General features: G+C 39.6%; 2 protein-coding genes across 3 annotated transcripts in view; both read right to left on the bottom strand.

Annotated features, from left to right (window-relative positions):
* sox2 (SRY-box transcription factor 2) overlaps positions 1–19,101 on the bottom strand; it is a 28,376-nt gene extending 9,275 nt beyond the window's left edge. The window contains exons 1-2 of one of the 2 annotated variants that reach the window (XM_085990134.1): positions 18,157–19,100; positions 10,652–11,117 (exon numbers count right to left, since the gene is read on the bottom strand). In XM_085990134.1, coding sequence (XP_085846260.1) covers positions 11,083–11,117; positions 18,157–18,844 — 723 coding nt within the window. In that variant the 5' untranslated portion in view covers positions 18,845–19,100 and the 3' untranslated portion in view covers positions 10,652–11,082. Of the gene's footprint in view, positions 1–10,651; positions 11,118–18,156 lie in introns of those variants that run through there. The other variant, XM_085990135.1, reaches the window with a different exon arrangement.
* A 378-nt stretch (positions 19,102–19,479) lies between these two features.
* The window catches only part of LOC147115672 (uncharacterized), a 34,515-nt gene continuing 29,834 nt past the window's right edge, over positions 19,480–24,160 (bottom strand). The window contains exon 4 of the mRNA XM_085990136.1: positions 19,480–20,771. The gene's annotated coding sequence lies outside the window, so the exon portion shown is untranslated. The remainder of the gene's footprint in view (positions 20,772–24,160) is intronic.

Genomic DNA, 24,160 nt, shown 5'->3' with positions numbered 1-24,160 from the left:
ACTACTTTACTGAAAAGACAAGTACTCCATGCAAAGCAGACTTCATTTGCTCTATTATTATTTCTCATAACACACCCCACGTGAAGTAATATTAGAGTTTTAAATACCTTACCCATAAAGGTCTGGCACGTTAAACAGGTTTCGTGAAATGTTTGTGAGTTTTCCTAATAAGTGTGTTTTTATAGTTAAGTTAGTAGTCTCAAGAAAAGAGTTCTAACAATTAGTTAGCATCTGAATAACGTTATTGATAAGTGCATATGTGTGCATGCGTATAAATTGTCTTCTATTGCTAGCGAATTGGTGCCCGCCGATTAGCCATCTCTAAATGGTATTCGGAAATCACTAAAGAAAAATCAGATTGCCGCCAGTTTTAACACTGGTACAATTTTTTTTCATAACCAACTGTTGAATTCTTAAGGGAAATCACAGCTTGTCGCACAAGACCCGTCCCTTTCATTGGCTGGTCACAACAGTGTTTAGAAATTACATCTTAATTTCAGGAAATATAAGTTTTAATTTTGTGTGGCATTTCTGCAAATCTGAAGCGCCGACGCAAAACCAGGAAAGATCGATCTTGTCTTTATAACTGTAGCAGATCAACAAGTGGGGACTGAAAAAGCAACATGAAATACCATCTGTTTCAAAGCTGATGAATATAGGATGCGACTGCCCTCTTCCCCTATTAAGCTGCCAAGGATTTTTTTCTAACTTTAGCACAAAGAAAAGAACTATGCATTTTCTGTATGTACATCGTTTTCATTTCTTTCATGGCTTTCTCTCGGCTACTGGGGGTTGTAAACAAGACCACGCGATCGGGGTTGAGTTTGACTCCGTTTTCCAATTCACTGAAGGCTCAGGCTGTGCGCAGCGGATAAATAGAGCCATTGTGGGGTCCAAACATAAACCATCTCAACTTTTGTCAAGCTTTTATGCGAAAAGCACACAAAACCTCAATCGCTTTTCAATGCAAAAGACACCAAATCGTTGAGATGACATTACTCGGAAACAGACGCAAAATGCGAATCTCCTACGACGTTTAGGTTCAGCAAGCTAGAGAACAGATTTCGGTCTATTTTTTTGTGAGGAGATGAAGGGTAAATAGTGACAAGCCTTTCCTTTGGGTGTATTCATTTGGGCTCTTGAATGATCACCCAGTCTGCCGCACTGCCTGTCTAATTTATGGCTAGTTCGCTAACGTTCCCGCTTCAAGTCATATTCAGAGAAGTGTGAGGGGCATTAATTTATGACCCGTTACGTTTCGAAAATAAAACAATGATTTGGTAATCAGAACCGTCAGCTTCTGAACTTTCTATGCCATTTTGTTTTGACGGAATGTACGGTTGTGTAACGGTTAACACGCAAGTGTCAGCGAAACGTTCAAATGCTTCCTTTGTTTTAAATTGTTTTAAAGATAATTTGTAAAAACGCAATTCTTGACAAATGCAAGAGAGATTTACTTCTTTTTTGGAAAGTAGAACGAGGCAGATGGTAACGGCGTCATTAACAAACAAACTTTGGATGTGCAAGTCAAGCCTGAAATTGGGAGGGATCTGGGGAACAATGGGGGCTGGTGTTGTAAAATCCCCTCTTTCTATTCACCCAAGCTAATATAGAATTCTGTATGGTTGCTTGCGCCCAGTACCATGATTGTTTTTTGAGTCTGGTTGTGACGGGGATGGGAGTGCTAGTTAGGATACTTTGTGAAGCAGTAAAGTTTTCAGACACACGTTTTAAATGTAACTGATTATATCAGACTATTGCTGCTTCTTCGGGTCGGATGTGCAATCTTACAACAATCGTTATCTGTTCCTCAATTGCCGTGGGTATGCAAATATGAGCTAGTTACAGGCCGCAGTGTCTCTGTTTCTCTGAAGACACATGAGTTTGTACTGCATTAGAGTAGAACTTTAAAATATCGTAAACCAAATTTCCAAAAGCTTCCATTCTAACCCCGTTTAAATCAATCTGAATACCGTACCGTGACAGTTATCTAATACTCCAATAATCTTTGCAACTATTCCAACACATACATTTTAGCATCATAACTTATTTTAAACAGAGCAATAATTGCACTTTGTAAAATGTGAGCATCTGATTTATGACAGTTTGAAACTTCTGCCCGTAGCTCAGCAAGAACGGCCACTACTAGCCCTTTAATCAATTCAACGGCCCGCAATAAGGTCACGTGTGGAGTTCCACACACTACCAGTATGCGACTTGATTAACGTTTACAAAATCGATTTATTAAAACGGTTTAGGGATTCATTGGCAAAATTCGGGTAGGAATTTTTAAATGGGCAACAGCAGAAACAGCAACATGGTAGTGACGGGCTAGCAAAGGGTTAAGGATGACTCTACCTTGTATAAGCTTGTGAAGGAGGAAGAATACTTAGATTGAGCAAGGCGTGCGTTTACTTGTATAGTGTTTGTCCTCATTTGTTCTTGCTATTAATTTTAATTTGGTCCGTCAGGAGGTTGTTGGAGGATTTGTAAGTGGGGAAATGTGTAACAACAACGTCTATTTGCGAAGTTGTAAAGAAATGTGTGAACGTCACAATCATGCATATTAATATGAGTAATACTACACGCAAGAAATATATGCTTTATATATGGCATAACAAATCTTTCAATATTTTAGTGACAGCAGTTTTTTTTTTAGAAATGCCAGGGTTGATTGCACAAATAACAGATTAAAACGTACACAAAACAAAGGGTACAGGCACTGGTCTCATGTTTACTAAATGGTCAGCTCCGTGCAACCTGATCACTAGTGAAAGCTGACATGCTCCTGCACTCGCAGCAAAGAGTTGTCGTACCTTCAGCAGATCTTTAAAGCTGCGAAGGACGTGCCCTCGAGGCATTCTTCAAGAAAATACTAGTCTGGCATTTCGTCACAGGCAGTTTTATAGGATTTTAAAGGCCCCGATCAAACGGACTGAGAGTGATCTGCATTAATGTCCGGATGGCACAGTATGGACGTGCACCTGCGGGGTATCCGCTATCTGCTCCGTTCACGTGGTGAATGGGCTTAAAGATATATAATTCCGATCAAGACAAACAGTGTACTTAAGATCATATATTTGTGCCTGGGAGTTTCCTGCTTGCACTGGGACCCAGTGTCACATCCCCACCTCTTTTGCTCCCGTTGGCAACTCTTCCTTTTGCATCTGAATAAGAGCAATGCATAAGTTTTAAACTGGCATTTTCCGGATATTACTGAATCGCAAATTTTGTACTGATTTAAAAACCCCACATTTGCATGGTTGCTGAAAACAGTTCTAATTTAACAAAGTCGAGGTTTTTTGTTAACAGGTTTATAGTGCAGCTGATATTGGGGTTCCTCGACTTTACTGTACAGGGCTCCGATGTGTGACGGTGAACCCCCCATCTTTCTGCTCTGGCCCGTTTTCCCATTGAATAACAAACAGCTAACCCACTCTAAAGGATTGAACCGTTTTATTTTACGTGATCCAATTAAACGAATTATCTCAAACAGTTCAGTTCTGATATGCGGGTAACCAGTTTGCAAAGTGTATGACTAAGGATTCATATGGGGTGGAAGTGAATGCTAATGGCACACTCAAATCTTAGACTTGTGCTCGCAATGGTTAGTATGAGATAGATGCGTGTCCGTGTAAATATGTTAAAATCATACCACACATCCAAAATAAAACCATGCTGGGATTTTTTTGTTTTAAAATGGGCGTCTTTTACAATGGATTTAGAAGCGTTGTAGCAATTTGTGGCAAGTAACGATGAAATAAGTATGCGGACTCGATGTATTTTTTTTCCTGTTCACTTAAAGGCTGCCATCAAACCGGAAATCTGATTTCCCGCGCAGCAGCTCTGGTGCTTGGGAAAAAAATGGGAAAATATCTGAGGCACCAGATACTCATTACTTATTCATACTATTCATAATTCATTATAATAAAACGTGGGTCTCAGAATGACATTTTAAGCTAAACGGGTTGACATCCTTAGTCACGACCCCTCCCCCCAGCCCCAAACCTAAACTATAAAAGAGCCTGGAAAAGAAAGAGGGGATGTTCATCTCAATGAATTCTCCAATAATCCAGGGCACGGTGCTGGGGTGGAGGAGTCACATGTGCTGAACTCTTGTGTTTCACATTTAACTCCGTGGTATCAAAGTAGTGAATTTTCGATCCGATTTCGACCTCTGAGGTTTAGTATCAACATTCTTTGCGATAGGTGTGTGAATTCCAGGATATACCATCTGAACTATATGCAATACTTAACAATCTCAGAACATTCGAATGTAGAGGCACTTCAGCACACACACCCCAGACTCAGTACTGAAAATAAACAAACAGAAAATAACAAAACTTCAGATGCTGGAACTCTGAAAACAAAACAGAGAATGCTGGCGTTTTAACGGAGGATCTACACCTGAAACGTTAAGAGTTCTGTCCTCTCCGCAGATGCTGCCTGACCTGCTGAGTGTTTCCAGTATTTTCTGTTTTTGGTTTAGTATTGAACATTCCCGTTCTTATTGTATGCATCTTGGTAATAATCATTTCTCTGTCTCTCCAGATCTCTGGCGCGGAGCTTGATTCCTTGATTCACTTACAGATTTACAAAGCCTAAACATGCTAGCAATTCACATTCTCTGTCACACAAAAGTACTAAGGTTGGAGACTGAAAGGGAAAAGGATGAGAGAGAGGGTAACTGAAAACAAAATACAGTATCACAGGGTGCATGCCAACACCACGGATCTACTGCAGGTGCCCGAAGAACAGTCCATTGCACAGTGCGCGCACACAGTAGCGTTCAGATTACTGTTACAGATGCCAGTTGGAGTTTCTAAGAGCTGCCAAGTCCAGATGGCCGTTGATTAGCACACTTGCGAATGAAACTTCGGAGGCAGACGAGGTCCAAAAGATCACTGGGCATGTTCCAAATCATTTGCCAGTCGTCAGACCACTGAAACTGACCTATCAATAATCACTTAGCACTAGCTAGTCTATCACTTTATGGAATTGTCATACAATATAAGTAGTGTGAAATAAAAAGATACTTGTATCGACAGCAACTACTCAGCGTGTTCCAGGATTCACTTTCCACCATTAGGTATTAGTATTTACATTGAAGTCCAACACATAAGTTAACGCTTTATTATGTTGAGAAAGTAATGTTATAACTAAGCAGAATAAAATATTTGATCCGATTAAATTTATTTCCGATCTTTTTTTATGTATTTACAGTTCTTTAAGTGACAACACGCTTAGGAGCTCAAATAGTTAATAAGCTTCGATGCACGGCCTGAAAGGGTGATGGAAGCAGATTCAATAGGAACTTTCAAAAGGAAATTGGATAAATACTTGAAAGGGGAAAATAATGCAGGTCTATAGGGAAAGAGCGGGGGAGTGGGACTAATTGGAGAGTTCTTTCAAAGAGCTTGTACAGGCACGATGGGCCGAATAGCCTCCTTCTGTGCATGGGATCACCACCCCCTCCAATTCATACACCATCCAGACTTGGAAATATATTGCCCTTCCTTCATCATCGCTGGGTCAAAATCCTGGAACTCCCTCCCTAACAGCACTGTGGGAGTACCTTCACCACACGGACTGCAGCGGTTCAAGAAGGCAGCTCACCACCACCTCAAGGGCAACTAGCGATGGGCAATAAATACATGCCTTGCTGGTGAAGGGATAAAAAAACTGCTATGATTCTATGAAACGAACAGTATTGGCCAGTGGTAGCGGGAAATTCTAACCAATGTCCATCATGTGCACAGAGCAGGTGATAGGCTTTAGGTTAAAGATGTGATTGAGTGCAGATGCATTTCAAATATTGCAACAACTGGCAACCTCCCTTTAAAACATTATATTAGCGACGCGGCAATTTACCCTCCATTTTAGTTTCGTTTAATAACTAAGTTTTCACTTATTTAAAAAAAACTTAAAACGAAGATAAATCGCACATTATTTTTCAGAAGTTCCCTTCAGCGACATTGATATCTGCTAAATAATATTCACATGGCTGGCCACGGTTCTGAATTTAGTGTCGAACTCTGGTAAGAAACTGAAAACAACGAATACAAATGAGCGACTATTTCTGGTGATTTCAGAAGTACCCGGTATTATTCAGTCAGAATATAAGTTTATTTTCAATACAATTCAAATTATCTTGTAGTTAGCACAAAGTCAACTGTGCATTGGACAATATTGCAGACTTCAAGAAACGGGCATACAGGTGAAGTGACGAGTACTTGCATGAGACTTATGTATGCAACCCCTTCTCATATCTGAGTTTTAGCCATATCCCAGTCAGCTACAGTAATGTGTGCAACTGTATTTATAATGATCTGTTATTCGACCTTCTTTGTTGGACAGCTGGGCAGAATCTATAACAGAAATCAATTAAACGTGATGCATTCTAAACCCTCTTTTTTGCCCTTTTTAACAAATATTACAACTTTATTCAATGAAGCTCTACATCCGATCACGATTTCTCGACCTTCAGATGTTTCGATCAGTAGATGTTGCAACATGAACTTTAAAAACATTTACAGGGAACTTTTTGACGGTTATTCGGTGTGTCTTCAACGATTAAGCCTTGTGTGCTGACAACCTGTTATATTTTTGATAGCAGAGTAATGTTGGGTTGGTGCGTGCTACGCATCTCCGCGACCCCTGCTGAGCTGAGCACTGGTATCAAAGCGCGCATTGTTCTAAGCATGCGGTGAACCAAGTACAAAAGGATTGGAAAAGCAGCAAAACAGTGACGTGCGAGAAGCTGCATCCTTATTACTCTTTTTTTACTGAGGAAGCAAGTCTTTGACTTGGCAAATGCTCTTTACAGTGTCTGCCATTATGCTGTAGTTTGGGATGCGGATCCACGCTCGACAGTATACGCAGTATGACTGGATAGTTAGATCGCTGCCCTGACTCCCCAGCGTATCTAAAGCAAGAGTTGTGAGACCACCTCTAATAACTAGTTCCACTGCGCTAGGCTTCCCACCTGCTGCAGTATAACCCCAACTAGGAACTTTCGGAAGCTTTCTAAACTTACTCGTGATTGTTCAATGTTTTGAGAGAAGCGTTGCTTCCACCACTTTCCTTATAACAATGGGTCGCTCCCAAACATGCTCTATTGTGGTTCAGCTCAGTGTGACGTGTTTGGGCAGTATAACTGAGATGTACCGGCTGAGCATGGGACAATACCGAAATCAATTACGGATATGTAGATCCTGGAGAATTTGTGACACCCCCCTAAATGCACCCATCCCCCCCCCCCACACACACACACACTGTGTCTTATAGTTATGGTAGCATTTCAGATCTAAAGAAAATATTAAACTCTTATATCTTTCAAGAAGTCTAGTGACCAGTATTCCCAATGCTTTGGGTGTCTCCTACCATTGGCTTCGTTGAAAATGCGCCATCTATTTCATCGATCGCATAGTCAATATCACCCTGCAGGATTCAGGAGAGCCATGTGTTCATTTGGTGTTGTCTATTTCTACAAATGATGTGAAGTGTAAGTTTCTACTGCTGTGCACCAATGCAAGACCCGATCGTTGTTAGCAGTCATTAAAATGTAGATAACAGGTGCGTGGCGCAGTGAAAACATGGCTTTTAGGTCAATAAAGTCTTCTGTTAATAGTTCATTTCCACAAACAGTTGTGTTTCCTAAAAGCTCGCAAGGTAACATGAGCGAATTAATTTCCTTCAGTGGATGATAGAAAACGATTTCAGAAACTGCTTAAATATTGTTTTTGTCCAAACAGGAATTAATTAGATTTGCGCGATCTGGTGGAATAGTATCATGGGATATTTTAGGAATATGGCATGAAATAAGTTTATTGCAAAGCTTTACTTCGAAAGAAGCTTTGAAATTTCAGTTCAAAATGCGTTTAAAATCACAACGTCGACTTTCCAACATCTTTTTACATTTCGGATTACATGACATACTGTGTACAGAACAGTGCAATAAAATTTGCCAAACGCACTGCCCTGGTTAACACAATATAACCTTTTCTGCAGTTTGAAGTGCTCTCTAGCAACCGAGGAAGGGGGTGTATTTGTCTGAGAAAGGTTTAGACTGTTGCTAGGCGTCCAGTGCAAAAATTCTTCTATAGGTCGTCAGAGTCTGTGTGTGGCTTAGTTTGTCAGAGTAGAACTGCAGACATCTGTTGGAACTTCCATATCTCTGTTGTTCATTTACAGGAGCCAACTTAAAAAATCTCCACAATTAGATCTGCATTGTATTTCCCGACAACACTGCGCAGAAAAAAGGTCTTCCCTGTCGGAGCCAATCCAACGAAGCGTTTGACGTTATTAAATAATAAAGCGATTGTGATTTATATTGTTGCCCAGAAAAAGAGGCAATTATCCGCTCTTATGTTTCCATAAAGATCGCATTAACTCGAATTAGTAATCAAACAATATGCTAGCGTTTAAAGTACGAGATCGCGATATTCCTGTTATGGTTGAGCATTGTTGGTCCCTTTCTCAACTCGCCCAACAGATGCCAATATATACAGTAAACCGAAAAAGATACACATTTTAAACCACTACACGTTTAAGCTCCATTACCTCCATACTGTGTGAGAGGCAAATGCACTTAACCAGGAAAACAAGTGTGACCTGTTTCCTCGCAGTTCAGTTTAATATATGTTAGTATTAAAATAACTGGGCGATTTTAATAACACACAACTAAACAGTGACCTTTTGTAGGCGCTGTCTATAAAAAAAATAAGCTTTCTAATATTAGTGGTTCCTAACATTTTGATTACTTGAACCAGAAAAGATACCCAGGTATTCAAGGAACAAGTGTAACATTTCTTAAACTTTTCACAAGGTAAACAAACTTTGAGCACCTGTATGTGATGGATAATAGGATGTAATTCTGTCTGCCTGCCGCCTATCTATCTACCCGTTTATCTCCTGCAGGATAGCAAGTATGAAACAAAATATACTGCGTTGGAAAAAATAACGGTGTGCATTATTGTTCTTTATATTTATTTTTTAATATTTTGAAGAAAGTCAAATAGTAGTAGGTTCGAATCTTTATCTTGCAAGTTTGGAGCTTGAAGTTCGTTTATGTTTCACCGCTTACCTTAACATCATTATTACATTCGATCTAATCGGATTGCTTAAAATATTTATTGATTTAAACTATAATTTGACGGCCCATCCATAAAGATTTACAAATTTAAATCAGTCGTGAAAGGAAACAGGTTTAACAAGCAAACTTTAAAATCCTTTCAGAAGCCCTTAGGACGCAAAATGCAAGCATTAATAACGAGGATTAATCCCGGGCGTGTTTGGAGATGAAACACAAAGCGATCAAGTAGCACTTTTGGGTGCAAAGTGGGAAACTGTAGTAGACTGAGAATAGCTCAGTAGCAGCAGTTTGCACATCGTTGTCACATATTGTATTTGACACCATATGCATACATAATCCGTTGAATAATGGCGCCTAAAGTAAACCGACCTCTCCTCGGCTGCATAATGTGGGTTGAAATTAAGTCCTTTACAGAGATCGTACACTGTCGCTCGTTTAAACGCGCGAATAAGAGAATGTTCAGCGAAGACCTTACTTAAAATGTTCTGAGGTAGGGCGAGGATAAGAGCTCTCAATATGCTCCAGCTCAGTTTACTTGCCTCTCACGATAGAAAACACTAACAGAAAACTTTTGAGTTTAGCTCACTGCATGTTTTCAACGCCATGCTTCGGACAATAAAGAATTGATTTGAAATAATTATTTTCAATATTTCAAATGTTTTTGTCACTGATTCTAATGGGGTGACTGTCTATCACCTCGATTGGTAACAATTATCAACTGAAATAAAGAGGAAAACACACCCACGTTGAGTTTATTAGATACTCGGCGTTATAAAGTTTTTGAAATTCAATTCACTGGATTAGTGTGTGGAACGCATATAACTATGAATCAATCAATCGGCGATGATCATAAAACTGGTCAGTAACTTTGTGACAGGTCGGCTTTGTGGTGCCTTATTGTAATCGATGTGTTTATGGGCTTTTGGCGAACATTAGCAGACTCTTTCATTTCTTCTACCCAAAATGTAACCCCTAACTGCAAAGCTCCAAATGTGCAAGCGCTTTATTTTTTTTTACCGGACTTGATTGACCAGCTAACAGACTGAAAAATAAATAAAGCAACCAACTGCGGTTTCACTTCCCTTGAATAGTAAACTCATAAATTATCAGATAATGTTTCGGAGGAGTTCGACACTGTTGTATTGCGAATCGAAAGAAAGTCTGCCTTCATATTTTGGTTTCCATCACAAGGCTGGGCTTTTATTTTGAATAAAACAAAAGAATGTTAATTACGTATGATGATTCACAACATGTTAGGCGCTATATCTGTACATTATCAACGTCAGAACTAAATTCAACGTAACATAATTGACAGTGGCCCATCGGGCGAGTTGAAGCATTCTGCTCACTGCTTATATTGAGCCTGATTTTCATATTTACAAAACGCAACTAATCGCCATTGTACCCAAGATCATTTCTTGCCCAGACCCTCGCCCCCCCCCGCCCCCCAAATGAAAATGAGCGTGCTGATAAAGTATTCAACATTATTGGAATAGAAAGCTTGTGCATTACGATAATTTACTCTGAATCTGATATGAATTGCTCAGACACACAAAATGCAAAGTTAAAGTTTATTTTCTGTACAATGATGTGGCTTAAACCCAGGTGTCCTGGTCTCTCGCTGCAATAATGATATTTTTTTTAAAGTTCATTGCGTTCTAAATTCTGGATTCCCGTTTTTTTCAGTTTTTAAATTATAGTCGTCAAACAATACTATTACATCCCAGTCTATCAAACTGCGGCAAAATATCACTTAACAGTAGGGTAGTGTCGTTCTTAAACACTGCAGATTATACTTAAATGATTATAGTGAGAGTGGGAAACATCATTTTATTTACAGAACTTCACACTTTGTTTCCACAATGCGTGCAGGCAAACTTGTAGCTGTGACGTCACTCCTCCTATATTAGCATATTGAGGGGATGCTGAGTCTGTTCCTGGTTGATAACGTCCTCTGGAGGAATGCACTGCTTGTTTTAATACCTTAATTACTTTCCCTCTATCTGCCAGCTATTTCCAAGTTCTGTAATTTGAAAAAAAAATCTTAAGAAATAACATTCCACAAAAACGCTAAACAGACATTTAACAGCTCGTTACACCTCGATTTTAATACAAATGTTCCCAGTGTCACTGAATTAAACTCAAACCTTTCACAAGATGACTGGCTTTTCTTTTTGAAGTCTCTTCGCCCATTTGTTTTGTGTTGAATATGTGGTGTTTTTCTTCCCCACTGATCATCTTCTATCACTTTAAATAAAATGCAGCGGCTGCCTATATGGGTTTGCAGTGCTGCGGCTTTGTTCTGTGGCTATTTTAATGTGCAACTGAAGTCAGAAGCCAGTGATTTGCATGTGAACGTCCAAGAGGTGAAAACTCTACTCACCCCTACAGCTCAACAGAGAACTCAACGCATTTTAAATGCGGAAGCACAAATTACACGTCGGAGTTATCACGGAGTTCACACCAATCCAAAGCACGTATAAAACATACACACGCTTTGCATTAAATAACTGAAATGATTGTTCAATGTAACAAAGAAGGGAGCGTTATAATTATATCAATGTGGACTAGTTATTCTCTGTCCGTCAGCTTTTACCACTGATTGTTGCAAGTTAGCAGTGTATGCATTTTTACAAGAATTCAAATATACCCCTTACATGAATTATAGTTACCTCATATAGAGTCACTTTTGATTTTTACGTTAATTTCAAACGCAGATGCAAAATATAAATCGCGAAAAGTGCAAACTGAAGATCCCCTCGGTCATTTCTCAGAGCTTCACAATCTATAGTAATTGTTTACAAATAAATAAATACTGCAGAGATTTGTTTAAATGTTCAATAGATACAAGCAGTGTGATTCCGACTGCAATGTACAACACCCAGCAAAGACTAACATTCATGCTGGTTGTGTCACTTTCAGCTGTAGTTGGGACGTGTTGACCTTGTTTATAACAAACCCAGTCCGTGGACAGAGTACAACGGGAATTACTTAGTGATGTGACTGCGACAGGTTACGGATTAAAAAAGGGAATTATCTATTAGATTAAAAGATTAGCAAACTGAAGTGCAGTTGTATCCAATGATTTGTATAGTCAGTTTAAGTTGATCCACGTTTTATCCTAAAATATGCTAATAAAATAGGTATTCCTAATTGCTTTATACCAGTCAATATATTAAACCTGGATGTAATGTATTAAAAAAATTAAGAAATGTGGTATAGAGAGGGTTAAAGCAGAATGCCTGGCGTGAAAATGAACAAAACTCCACAGGATAGAGTTTGTTATGTACCACTTGCGTCCTTACGGACAATTCAGACCATTCATAACGCGCTTTCTTCAAGGTTTGCTGGTTATGGTGCAGTGAGCCTGGTGATATACAGCTCACTTCAGTCCAGCCCCGATTGCAAACTTGCGACTCACATTGCTTTTTATCAAAACTGGAACAGAAATATGTTTTGCTTTGTGGGAATTCACGCAGACAACTACAAACACTGAAGCTGACACATTCAAAGTAACATAAAGTTTAGACAGGTCCTATTAAACAGAACGATGGTGCAACACGTTAAACTTCTACATCCATTACGTATGTAAGGTTTGTCCGTCAGCATGAATGCAGAGCGTCAGGAAGGGCGATCTATAAAATGCTATGAGATATCGTTAAAGGGAACTTATTTTAACTCCTGGGGGTGGAGTGGATTCTGGATTTTGAGCCGTGGGAAACTGGGAGCCAACTCGCAAAGGACGATGACGTCAGGGTGTGAACGAACCTGCCCCCGTTGCAAGAGCAGACTATCCTCAAACTCCTGATAGGGCCACCGATTCTTTTAATCTTTCCTAGTTTCGCAAAAACAGCGCAGCAAAATACATTAAGGCGAACAATTCAATTGTACCCGCAAGAGTCTCAAAAAAGGAACAAAAATCTTTAAAATGAATGCTTGAATGCATAGACTCGCACTGTTATGCATTTCTAGTGTTTATGTAAAAATGGTTTACTGAATATAGCCAAGGCATATCTTATATAACGCGATATAGATTACCAGTCCGAGAAATGCCGCTCCTTTATTTTCTTTTAACCCCCTACAGCAGCTGCTGCGGGCTGATTGAGGAAGGAATGGTGAGGTATATACTAGGGCTGGAGGCGGTAGTTTATATATTTCAATTATAATTCAGCAATTAGTTGGACCCATAAGCTGCCAAATGTAGTTTAGTAAGGAGGATCGCTACAACACTCCATCAGTGGTGCTAGTAAGTCTGCGCCATGTTTTCTTTAGCTAGCTCTCTGCGGTGTTAAATTAAGAGATTAAAGTTAACCAACAAGATATACGACGAGGTCTGTTTAATCGATTAATTACATTTCTAGGCACGCCGACAATCTAAAGCAAAATATTAATTTGGGGGCTGGATCAGAAGTGTAAAATTAATGATAGATTTAAAGTTTCTCTCCCCCCCCCCCCCCCGCATTACTTGACTACACAGTAATCAGAACTTAAATAACATAGTCAGAGTTTGCATTGCACATAAAACAGACCCCATCATTGGTTGGAGAAGTGACGCGATTGCAAACAAAACATGTTTTTTTCTCGCCGGGTAAACAGTATTTTTATAAAGTGCAGACTACAGGTGCAACTCATTCAGGTTTCCAGCCAAAACTCTGCGGTTCGGGCACAACCAATGAAGCATTCCGAATTTATTGAAAGGTGGCACCTGTTGCACCATGCCCAGCCCCTAAGGGTCGGCGTGGATGTTCTATATGTTCCTCTATTGACGCGTTGAAAGTTGCATCTTCTTGGCGTTTCCAATCTTTAGACGAAGAGCAGGTCTCCACAATCTGAAATGCCTTTATTTATTGCGCCTCTTCGGCTCTATCGGAGTGTTGGCGAGTTATTGAAAGTTAAACCTTGCTAGCATAAAGGCGGTGTTTAATTGTCACTATGTAATAGCTTTAAATGAGAATCCCATCACAATTCCACTTAAGCGGTATTGCTTGTCCCTCCGAGGCACTATGCAGGTTTTAGGCTATTTTCTGTCAAAAAGCCGTCAGCTGGAACCCTCAATGGACCAGTACACAAAGGTCTCGTTTGAGACCCCCTAGCTGATTTAATTCAGCATTGTAATTATTAGTTCATGTTCCGTTAGCTTATCTGTTCTCATTCAATGTATATTATTGTCAGGTAATCTCACCCAACAATTACCCTGGCTTTATACCGAAACATATTTGTTTATGGTGCAGTAGGGCCATGAAAAAAATACATTTTTTTACAAACATAAATGTCAAAATTATGAGAAAATATGAAGCTATCCAATAACACAGAATTAATTATAATTAATATGATAAATCATCAATATTTTTAGATGCTACTTTTTAATCAGTAGGTAGTCATTTAAATACAATGCACTTGGCGTTTGTGATGCTCTTTATTTCCTATGTTTATGCTATGTTTGCATTCATACAAGCCTATTAAATTGCGATAAAGATCGTTTGGGGGTGGGTGGGACGTTAAGCCTTCTTCAGAATAGTCTGACCACGATTGCGTCTATAGGTTTTATCAATAATTAATTTGACCAAAGCTGTCTGACCCTGTCCGGCAAAGACACGCTTGAGACGGTTGACAACAGAGTCTCAGCTTCGCTAGAGGTAGGCTGATCTAGCTGGATAATGCAACAAATATAAAATTACCCTTTCCGCTTGCACCAGAACGCAGTTTAATTTACATTAAAACTTGTTTTAACTTCGCCTGGAAAATGTGGAATATAATATGGCATGGAAATATTCAGCTGGCAGAGGACTCCCCATTCTATCGTTGAAATGCGTCTAACTCGTACTCCGCTGTGAATTTTAAACTGACTTAAGGATAGGAAGCCGCAAATGTTCTTCAAAAAAGTTGGACGGAGCAATTGTTTTATGCTGCAATTTAACACGCATCACATGGGGTAATCGCGGTGTTACTTTATTCATTCGTCATTTATATTAGGCAAATTAGATATTAAGATTTCATATTGAAAGCTGGAAAACAAAACCCTACATCTATTTAACTGAGAAACTGGCACCACTTGGGGCAGCGGTAGAAGAGGCATGTTTTCCAAAGTATAATTTATGTCATAATTGTTACAGAGCTATGAAGTTGTTCCTTTCAAATGAACGGCAGGGCCTTTAAGGCCATATTCAGAACACTTCTTTCTTATGTACATGAGAGGCCAATTGCGGCCATCACCACATGAATAATCCCTATATGCATCACGCATGCTGTGCAATTCTGCAAATTCCTTTGGTGCCATGCAGAAGCCCGGGCCTCTGTTTAACAGGGCCTTCAAAAAGGGACAATAGTGTATGTGTACCTGTTACTAAACTCCTCCCAGCTCTCAAGAAGTTGTAAAACTTTTACTACTCCCTTCTTACCAGCATTCCGGATCTTGTTGGGAAATAACAGTTCAAAATATTAAGCGCATGGGGCAGATTCAAGAAGGACAAACTAGCTGTACCCCTCCTCCTCTGGCCATCAACAGTTTTAAAACTTGATTCCAACTTTTGAAACGGATCGTAACTCACTCAAATTGTTCTGAGATAAATATTTTCAGAGCTTTGTACTGGGCTCCTCTGCTCCAGTTAAAAGTATTGAGACACAGCTTCCATCATTAAACGCGGAAATCCAATATGTCATTACTTCAATAAGAAATTTAGACCGAGAGTTCGTCGTCAGAAACGTCCGTGGAATGTTTGTTATTCTCATTTGTATTCCTAAAGGATGTGATAAACGGTACTAACTTCATTGGACCACATGATTTCAGCCCCTAAGCACTGCGCTCTGTGTTTATTGTATACATGTATATACCGTAAGCTAGCAAAAAGTCCAATTATTGTCAAAAACTATGGCCTGTAATTTACTTAAATGGAACAGTAATAGTACGCTCATAATTTCCTCCAGTAATGGAGAGTTAAATTACCACGATCATCATTGTAACTAATTCTGACGCAGCAGAGAACATTCGCGTTCTCTCCAAACCGTTCCAAACCATAAAGGATTTACGCAGGGATCACGGTGGGGAAGAGTTCAGAACCTTCCTGCATGTGTCAGTATTTCTTTTCTTTACTGGAAGCCTCGAGAATTTGACTGATGCCGAAAGTTGATATCTAACGCAGAGTTTATCCAAACTGCGCTACTGTGCAGAGTCAATCTCCAACCCCCGCTGGGAATACAGAAACAGGATTAGAGCAAAAAAAAAACTCGACATTCTGCCGCTAAAGGCTCCTTTCACGCGCTTCTACACAGCTTCCAGCTTCTCTCAACTTCTCACGTAGTCTTTTGATTGCCGAATATAAAGATGATGGCTTTAAAAAAAAACAAGACTTCTCAAAAATCCCTTTCTCAATATATTACCAATAAAGTTTTACGTTTAGTAAAGAAAGGTTGTTAAGTAAACGCAATGTATACAATTTGTTGAACTGAATGCTGCTTGTACTATATGTGGTATATATTTTAGAAATACCAAACTTAAATCAATTTTGCTTGGTTGTTTTGAGCTCAACAAGTAGCAAACCCAAAGATCGGGCCTCTTTATTAATTGATAACTTTGCTTCTTCGCTTTTTAAATATGAATTAAGATCCGTGTTGATCTGAAGCAACACACGTTAATAGGTCCGGAACAGGTCAAAAGTTGATTTTTTTTATTGCCAGTGTTGTGGGGGAGGGGTATAGACTCGCTCACTTTACAACACAAAGTGAAAGTATTAAGGGTTGAACTAACTTCAGTTACAAAGAAGCAACACGCTAGAATTTAGTTGTTGTGAACAGATATAAAGTCGTGACTTTTCTTTATAACTCATTAAAATTCAGGTACCTTTGTTTTGGTTTCTCTACTAGCCAAACTGCGCATACATAATGAAGGTTTTCGAAAGCAGAGAGCAATAAAATAACTACACAACTCAAACGGAACTCAAGTGTCTAAATTTGCAAAATTTATTCATCTCAAACTCTGCATAATGGAAAAAACGTAAGGTCGAAATGTTCTGTTATAAGGCTGTATTAGTTAATTATATACATGGACTGGTCGGCAGACTGATTCAAGTAATACAGAGCCGAGTTGCACAATACACTACGGAAAATGAGAAAACTTAAAATATCGTCACAATAAATTTACAGAAATATTACAAACCATAAGAAAATAATTCAAACACAGTAACTTCATGTTTTCAGTTTCGGAACAAGATGAAAATATGAAAAACAAAATGACTATAAATTAATTAACAAGGGTTTCGACCTGCAGGCCTTTTTTGCTGCTTTTAACAATGAGTAAAAAAAACCAAAAATTTTTAGTACAATCTACAATTTCGCCCGTTTTCGTGAAAACTCCACACAACAGTTCGTAAAATCGGTGACTCAATCGCTTCACTTTCGTATAATACCCAAACAATTAAAATGTCCAATTTCCAGCCACTCTTTTCCCCCTCCTTCTCTGCATTATGTTAACAAGAGCAAATGTACAGAAGCTTACACTTGCGAACTGTTATAAAAATTGGCAATTTCTCAGTTTACAAACTGTGGACATTTTGATTGCCGTTTCTCTTGATAAATACTGTACAAAAAAGTTGCATGTATAATAAAACTTTTTTTTCCTTAACCGAGACTAGCTCTAAAATATTACCGGTAAAGACTTTTGCAAACTTTTTGCAAAGTTTCTACCAAGGAATCATAGGACTATAATTGTTTTAAGTATTAAGTTTCCCCCCCATGGTTCTATACAAGTTCTTTCTGCATGTATTATTCTGTACAAAAATAGTCCAAAGAAGTCCGATTTTTGAGTTTTGTTTGTTTACAGTTTTACATATGTGTTAGAGGAAGTGTGCCGTTTATGCCCGTCCCTGGGACAGGTGCGCTCTGGTAATGTTGGGGCATGTGCAGTCTACTCTGAGCGGTGGGTTCGGGCACCTCGGCTCCGGGCAGGTACATGCTAATCATGTCCCGTAGGTCCCCCTGACACGGTGGACCCCGAGAGTGAGTAGTGACTGGGGGGCTTGTGCTCGACTCTGATTTAACCACCGACCCCATTGATCCCAGAGCCATACCTGTGCTTTGCTGCGTGTAGGCTGGGGACATGCTGTAGGTGGGCGAGCCGTTCATGTAGGTCTGAGCGCTGGTCATTGAGTTGTATTGCAGCGCGCTCATATCGTAGCGGTGCATCTGCTGCATCTGGGCCACGTTGTGAGCGTTCAGGCCCTGGTGCTGCGAGTAGCCGAGTTGATCCTGCATCATGCTGTAGCCCCCGTTCGTCCAGCCGTTCATGTGCGCGTAACCGTCCATCCTCTGATTGACTCCAGCGCCGACGCCGACCCCGACCCCAGCGTTCATGGCATTGGCGCCGGGCGCCAGCAGGCCGCCTGGCAGGGTGTACTTGTCCTTTTTCATCAGGGTCTTGGTTTTTCTCCGGGGTCGATATTTATAATCCGGGTGCTCCTTCATGTGCAAGGCACGCAGCCGCTTCGCTTCGTCGATGAACGGCCTCTTCTCGGCCTCGGATAAAAGTTTCCACTCCGCCCCGAGCCTCTTGCTGATCTCCGAGTTGTGCATTTTGGGGTTCTCTTGGGCCATTTTCCGCCGCTGTCCTCTGGACCACACCATAAAAGCGTTCATGGGTCTCTTGACCCTGTCGGGACTGTTTTTCGCGTTGTTTCCCGCCGAGTTGGAGTTGCCCGTTCCCCCCGAAGTTTGTTGTGGGGCGGGCGGTTTGAGATCGGTTTCCATCATGTTGTACATTCAACCTGATGTCTGAGAGCTTTTTTGGGGGGGGGATTTTTAATTGTTTTTAAAAAAAAAACTTTTTCTTGTTCAGTCCGAAACAAAAAAAGTAAGGAACAAATGTGGAACTTGTTATATTTTCGTTACTCTTGCAACTTAATAGAACCAAGAACTGGCACTTTCCAGCGTGAAGTGAAAGAGAGGAGAGAGAGACCCTGACAACTCCTGATACTTTTTTGAACAAGTTAATAGACAACCATCCATGTGATGGGGGCTGTCAGACAATAAATGGCTTTGCTGCAGCCAATCAGGAGGGCTCGCGGCCCCTGAGTGACAGCGCGCCCGCTGCGATTTGCATAGAAGGGGGCGGGGCCCGGAGGCTCGGCGCGGCTCTCAGCGGCAGCGCGGGCAAAGGGGCGGGGCCCAAGCCCCCCTCTCCCCCCCCCCCGAGAAAAGGGCTCGCCCGGCCAATCAGCGACCCGCGCATGTCATTAAGCCCTTCCGTCACCTGCGCTCTTTGGAGGAAGAGCCCGGAAAATGGCGCCGCCGCTGCAGGTGTCTGTCCCCGCCGGCCTTTGAGTGACAGCTCCACTCGGTGCCAATCAAACTCCGCTTGCTTTCCCCCCCACCACCCCCACCCCCTCCCTCCACAACAAACTGGCGCGTCCTATATTCAAGCCTGAAAAGTTCCCTTAGCAACGGCATCGGTCCGTATTCACAGAGCGAGGGGGAGGGAGGGGGAAAAAATCACCGCAGAATAAGCTCCTCTCATTTATATATTAGTGGTATAAAGCAAAATCAACGGCGATTAAAATAAATGACTAACACAGCTAGTGTATTTCTGCCTATTAAAATTTTGAACCAAGACCATTTTGCGGACAAATTTAGGTGGAAGGATAAGATGCATATTTTAGTTTCTTGAAACAACTAAATAAATCCTTTATATATGCGATCCGAGTAACTGCGATTCAATGGCTAGATATTCTAATTCTAAATAAAGCGTATCGATGTGGATAGTCGCTTAAACGGTCACCTATAATCCTGCTGTTGAAGTTTTCCTTTACCCCGTTTTGAAGTTTCCCATTTCTTGAGTCAGAACAAGATACATAAGTCACATTTTTGAAAGTGCAAACGTACTTCGAACGAATCCACATGTTTTAGAACGCGCAATCGTACATTTTTTGTTTTAATTTTCTGCTTTGTTTTCTTGATTTTTGTTAACACATGGATTGTAATTTAATCGAGCCTTCTTTGTCCGAATGTAGGAATTTGAATAGAGAAAACATCAATGCCAATATAAAGACTAGCACGTCCATTACAAATAGGTAGTTTTGTTCCTCTTGTTGTCAGTACACTGTAGCTAACAAAGACTGGTATAAGTTTACTTCCACACCGTTGTTTGGATCTTTTCACTAAAATGCACTTGAACACAAATAAAAAGAAAGACTAATGGTATTTCAGTGTTTATGGTACTTGAAAGATCACTATTTTTCCGATCAGCCGCGAAAGAAGTTGTTCTTAAAAAAAACCCGACAGGCTATTTAAAACGGTCAGATACATGTTGAGCATATCTTTTTTCGTTGGTTAGTTTGTTGGTTCAATTTGACAGCTTACAGCAGAGATCTGATCTTTTGGTTGAGCAGAATAATGTATGTAATTTGATCAGAATACATTCGATAGCTACAAAGTCTAGATTTGTTTTTTTATATATATACGGGTAAACAGCTGTGCCTTATGGCAATAGTACCACATGCAAACGTATTTGTAAATTTTGTTATCTCTATCCGTAACACATTTGTAACCTATAAGAATAAGTAATAAATTATTCGTTTATATTGTAAATTACTTCCCTTTGTAATCGACCTCAGAGTTCCACGCAGTGGTTGGCGTGTGTTAATATCGCCGTCTGCTGGCAGCATCTCTTCAATGGTGCCACATTTACTCGCTGCCATTTAGAAAAACGTTATTAAGCAATAAAAAAATACTCATTTATCATACAAAGCTGCGGAGTTGTGATCAATCCTTATTGTGAATTAGCTAACAGCTAAAAAGCAAGTATCTCCTTTTAAACGAATTGTATTTTTGATTCAATTTCAGCTTTATTTCAAAGCGACTATTTAAATTAGACCTCTGTTCAGCTACAAGGAATAAAAGTAAGTGCATATTATTTAATTTATGGTGCAAGAGAATTATGATTAATCAAACAATAGAAAGGGCGCTCAAATCAATTTCTTGCTGCTATTGTTTATGCTTTGCTCGTTGATAACATTATTTTACGACCTTACGTATAATTAACGTTCAAAAAAGAAGGAGGGTGTGGGTGTGAAGTGTTTGATTGATAATGGTAATAAATAGATAACTGATGCATGGTGATATACAAACAGTCTAATTGAAATAAAAATATTCCCAGTGGATCTGAGTGAATACAGATGCATGTAATAATAAAACTGATACATGCGAAGTAATTTTGCAATTAGAAAAACAGTTAATATATATAATATATATATATGAATTGCTTATGGCCACTTTTTATTCAGAAAATCATTTCTTTTAACTACAATGCAATTAAAGATAAAAATTGGGAGAATTCAACAGAACTATTTCTTATTTTGTCTTTCGATGCAAATGGAGATTTAACTTTGCGGTAATTGGGTGAGAACTAGCCAAGCATCTGACTATTATGATGCTTGTTAAAAACGCTTCGCATCTGCATTTGAGTGTGTCCCCTCCACTATAATCTTCTTATGGAAATGAAGGCGAACAGCGGGGATCCAGTAGAGTGTAGGAGAATGTCCTTGTTAACTGGAATTTCTCATCATTGCTAATTAGCACAGAGTTTGACGACCACCGGTATTGGGAAGCACTGTTTAACCACTCACAACCCATCCGAGGGAGCAGACTAATTTTATTTTGTAATTAAAATTTGAAAAGGCCTGTTTGACAGTTAAAGCTCTGAGCGTTTTATCTCCCCGTGAAATAATTGGCGCCTTGATAACTCAATTTCTGCAAAATGTCAACTGAGAACGCCAAAAATTTAAATTTTGTTAAGTAAAAATTATCTAAAGCCAATGGTCTTTAACCAGCTGTTTCCGAAGCAGTAAACTTTTCATTGGAATAGGGAAAATACGTTGTACCCGTTTGTGAAATAATACAGGCATCATTCTACAGACGGGGGATAGACTAATACTTTATTGATTCGGCACAACGATCTTTTCTTTCACAAGTAATTTGAAGAGTTTCTGTCAAATGTTCCAGGTAGGTAGTGCAACATTTAACAAAAAATCAGAGTAACAACAGAGGCTAAATGAAAACAAAATACGGATGAGTTGTTGCTCTGCCCGAAAGCTAAGACTGATGACACTAAACGCGTTTCAGTGTTAATTGGTAAACAGAAGTTGGAAATTACATTAATTGCGCAATAAATTATCCAAAATACTAACAATAAATTGTGGCTTAGAAATTTTAAATAATAAAATTACCACCTGGTAAAAGTTCAAAAGTGAACTGCACTTGTTTGTGTAGGACTCTATTATACACCCAATAATTCCATACAAAAACACTTCATATTGCCAGGTCGTAGCAAATATAAGGAATGAGAGTTTTTCACACCAATTATACATCCAATGATCACAGTGCAAAACAATTTTGACGGCACACTTGTGAACTCTTTTATAACTTAGCAATATATTTATCCACTGGGCCCAGCCATTTCGCGGGAACGTGGGGTCTTTCGGTCATTATCTGACAAATATCTGCACTAACGATTCCGGTTCGTACAAGTGGCATTGACAGTCTAAAGGAACAGGGAGGCAACAGACTCTTTTAGACCCAACTCTGGTAAATAATTTCATTCAAGGAGTACAAGGGCACTTGAAACCTTGAGGAAATTACTGCAACTCCGCTCTCTGCTGTTTTCCGTTCTTCAGAATAACTCCCAATAACCGTCACAAAAAAACTACACGTGCTTAGAAAAGGGACACAAATCATCCATTCAAGTATGCTACTTTAGTTTGAATTTAATTATGGCAAAGGTACTAAAAATCTCAAATTGACAATGATATAATCTGTCACCGTGTTTTAATGGAATGCATTGCAGTTACAAATGGCATAATCTGGTCGATTCATTTTACTTCAGTTGTATTGAAGTTTGTGAAACTGAAAACTCTCAGTATGGCTAATCCAAGAGTTGTAGTTGGGCTGTTCAGGAGATGCACCATTTTATTTTTACCATAAATGTTATTTAAAAGTTAGTTATTTTGTGGCGCATCTTTGCATGACAATCATTCGCTAAAGTGGCGCTTCTTGATGTAGCGATTCCCCATGCCCCCGGCCAACCATTAATTAAAATTTCACCCCCCACCACCTATGATATTATTGTAGCAATTTCAGTGATGGTCCCCTCATGGTGCCAAAACTTTTGAATCTGCGAAGAATTTTATAAGCTACTCAATGAACTTGGCTACAATATGCGAACAGGTTCTAGCCCATCTAATCGCTCGCATGTATAATTAACAAAGCGGTTGAGTTTTACTTTCAACAAACTGATTTCGCTGAGTTTACTATATTAAAAAAATGCAACCGGTCCACCTAGACTCTGTCCCTGCATCACACAACCAATCAATGTGAAATAAATATAACCTCGCGAAACAAAACACGTAGTGGTACCAACATCTCAATAAATGGTACAAATATCTTCAGCGCCTCCATGGGTAAAGGTGTATCGGTGTCATTCCGAAGTGTCTTATTTATAATTAAACTGGAAACATGGATAGTTTAACACGTCGTTCGATACCGGAGCTGCTAATATATTGCTCCTTCTAGAAATCAAACCCGCATCGGGAGACAAGGGGTCAAACAGGAATCATTCTGTTTTGATAAACTGCATTACAATAGGCGACAGCCCAATTTATTTAGCCGCTAATAATTTTCTTGGCTTTTGTATTCGGTAATATTCTAAACCTGAATTCTAGCTTGAAAACCACGTGGAAAGCACCCATCTATCTGCATGTCAATACAGCCTCTGAAATTGACAATTCTTACTTCTTACACTAAGCACTTTTAGAAAGTTTCATAAGTGTTCCTGCCTGTTTTCGTTTTCTTCGACACAAAGAACCTCAAATATTAAAACTGTGTTCAACGTGGTTTAGTCACGCTGTGCAACAAACATATAACTTTACAGCCATTTACTACTTTATGACAATTCTCCAGAATTACCTTTCATAAAAACAAAGGGGAGATTATGCACACGGACCTCGTTACTTTCTGTCATTAAAAGTGTGAAGACTTCGTGATTTTATGTAACAAACCCGCGGTGTGTCTTCTGAATGACAAGTT

This window comes from Somniosus microcephalus, chromosome 6 (genome assembly GCF_052327205.1).
Source record: "Somniosus microcephalus isolate GS21.2 chromosome 6, FLI_Smic_1.0, whole genome shotgun sequence".
Taxonomy (NCBI): Eukaryota; Metazoa; Chordata; class Chondrichthyes; order Squaliformes; family Somniosidae; genus Somniosus; species Somniosus microcephalus.
This window is presented reverse-complemented; position numbering and strand designations above follow the sequence as displayed.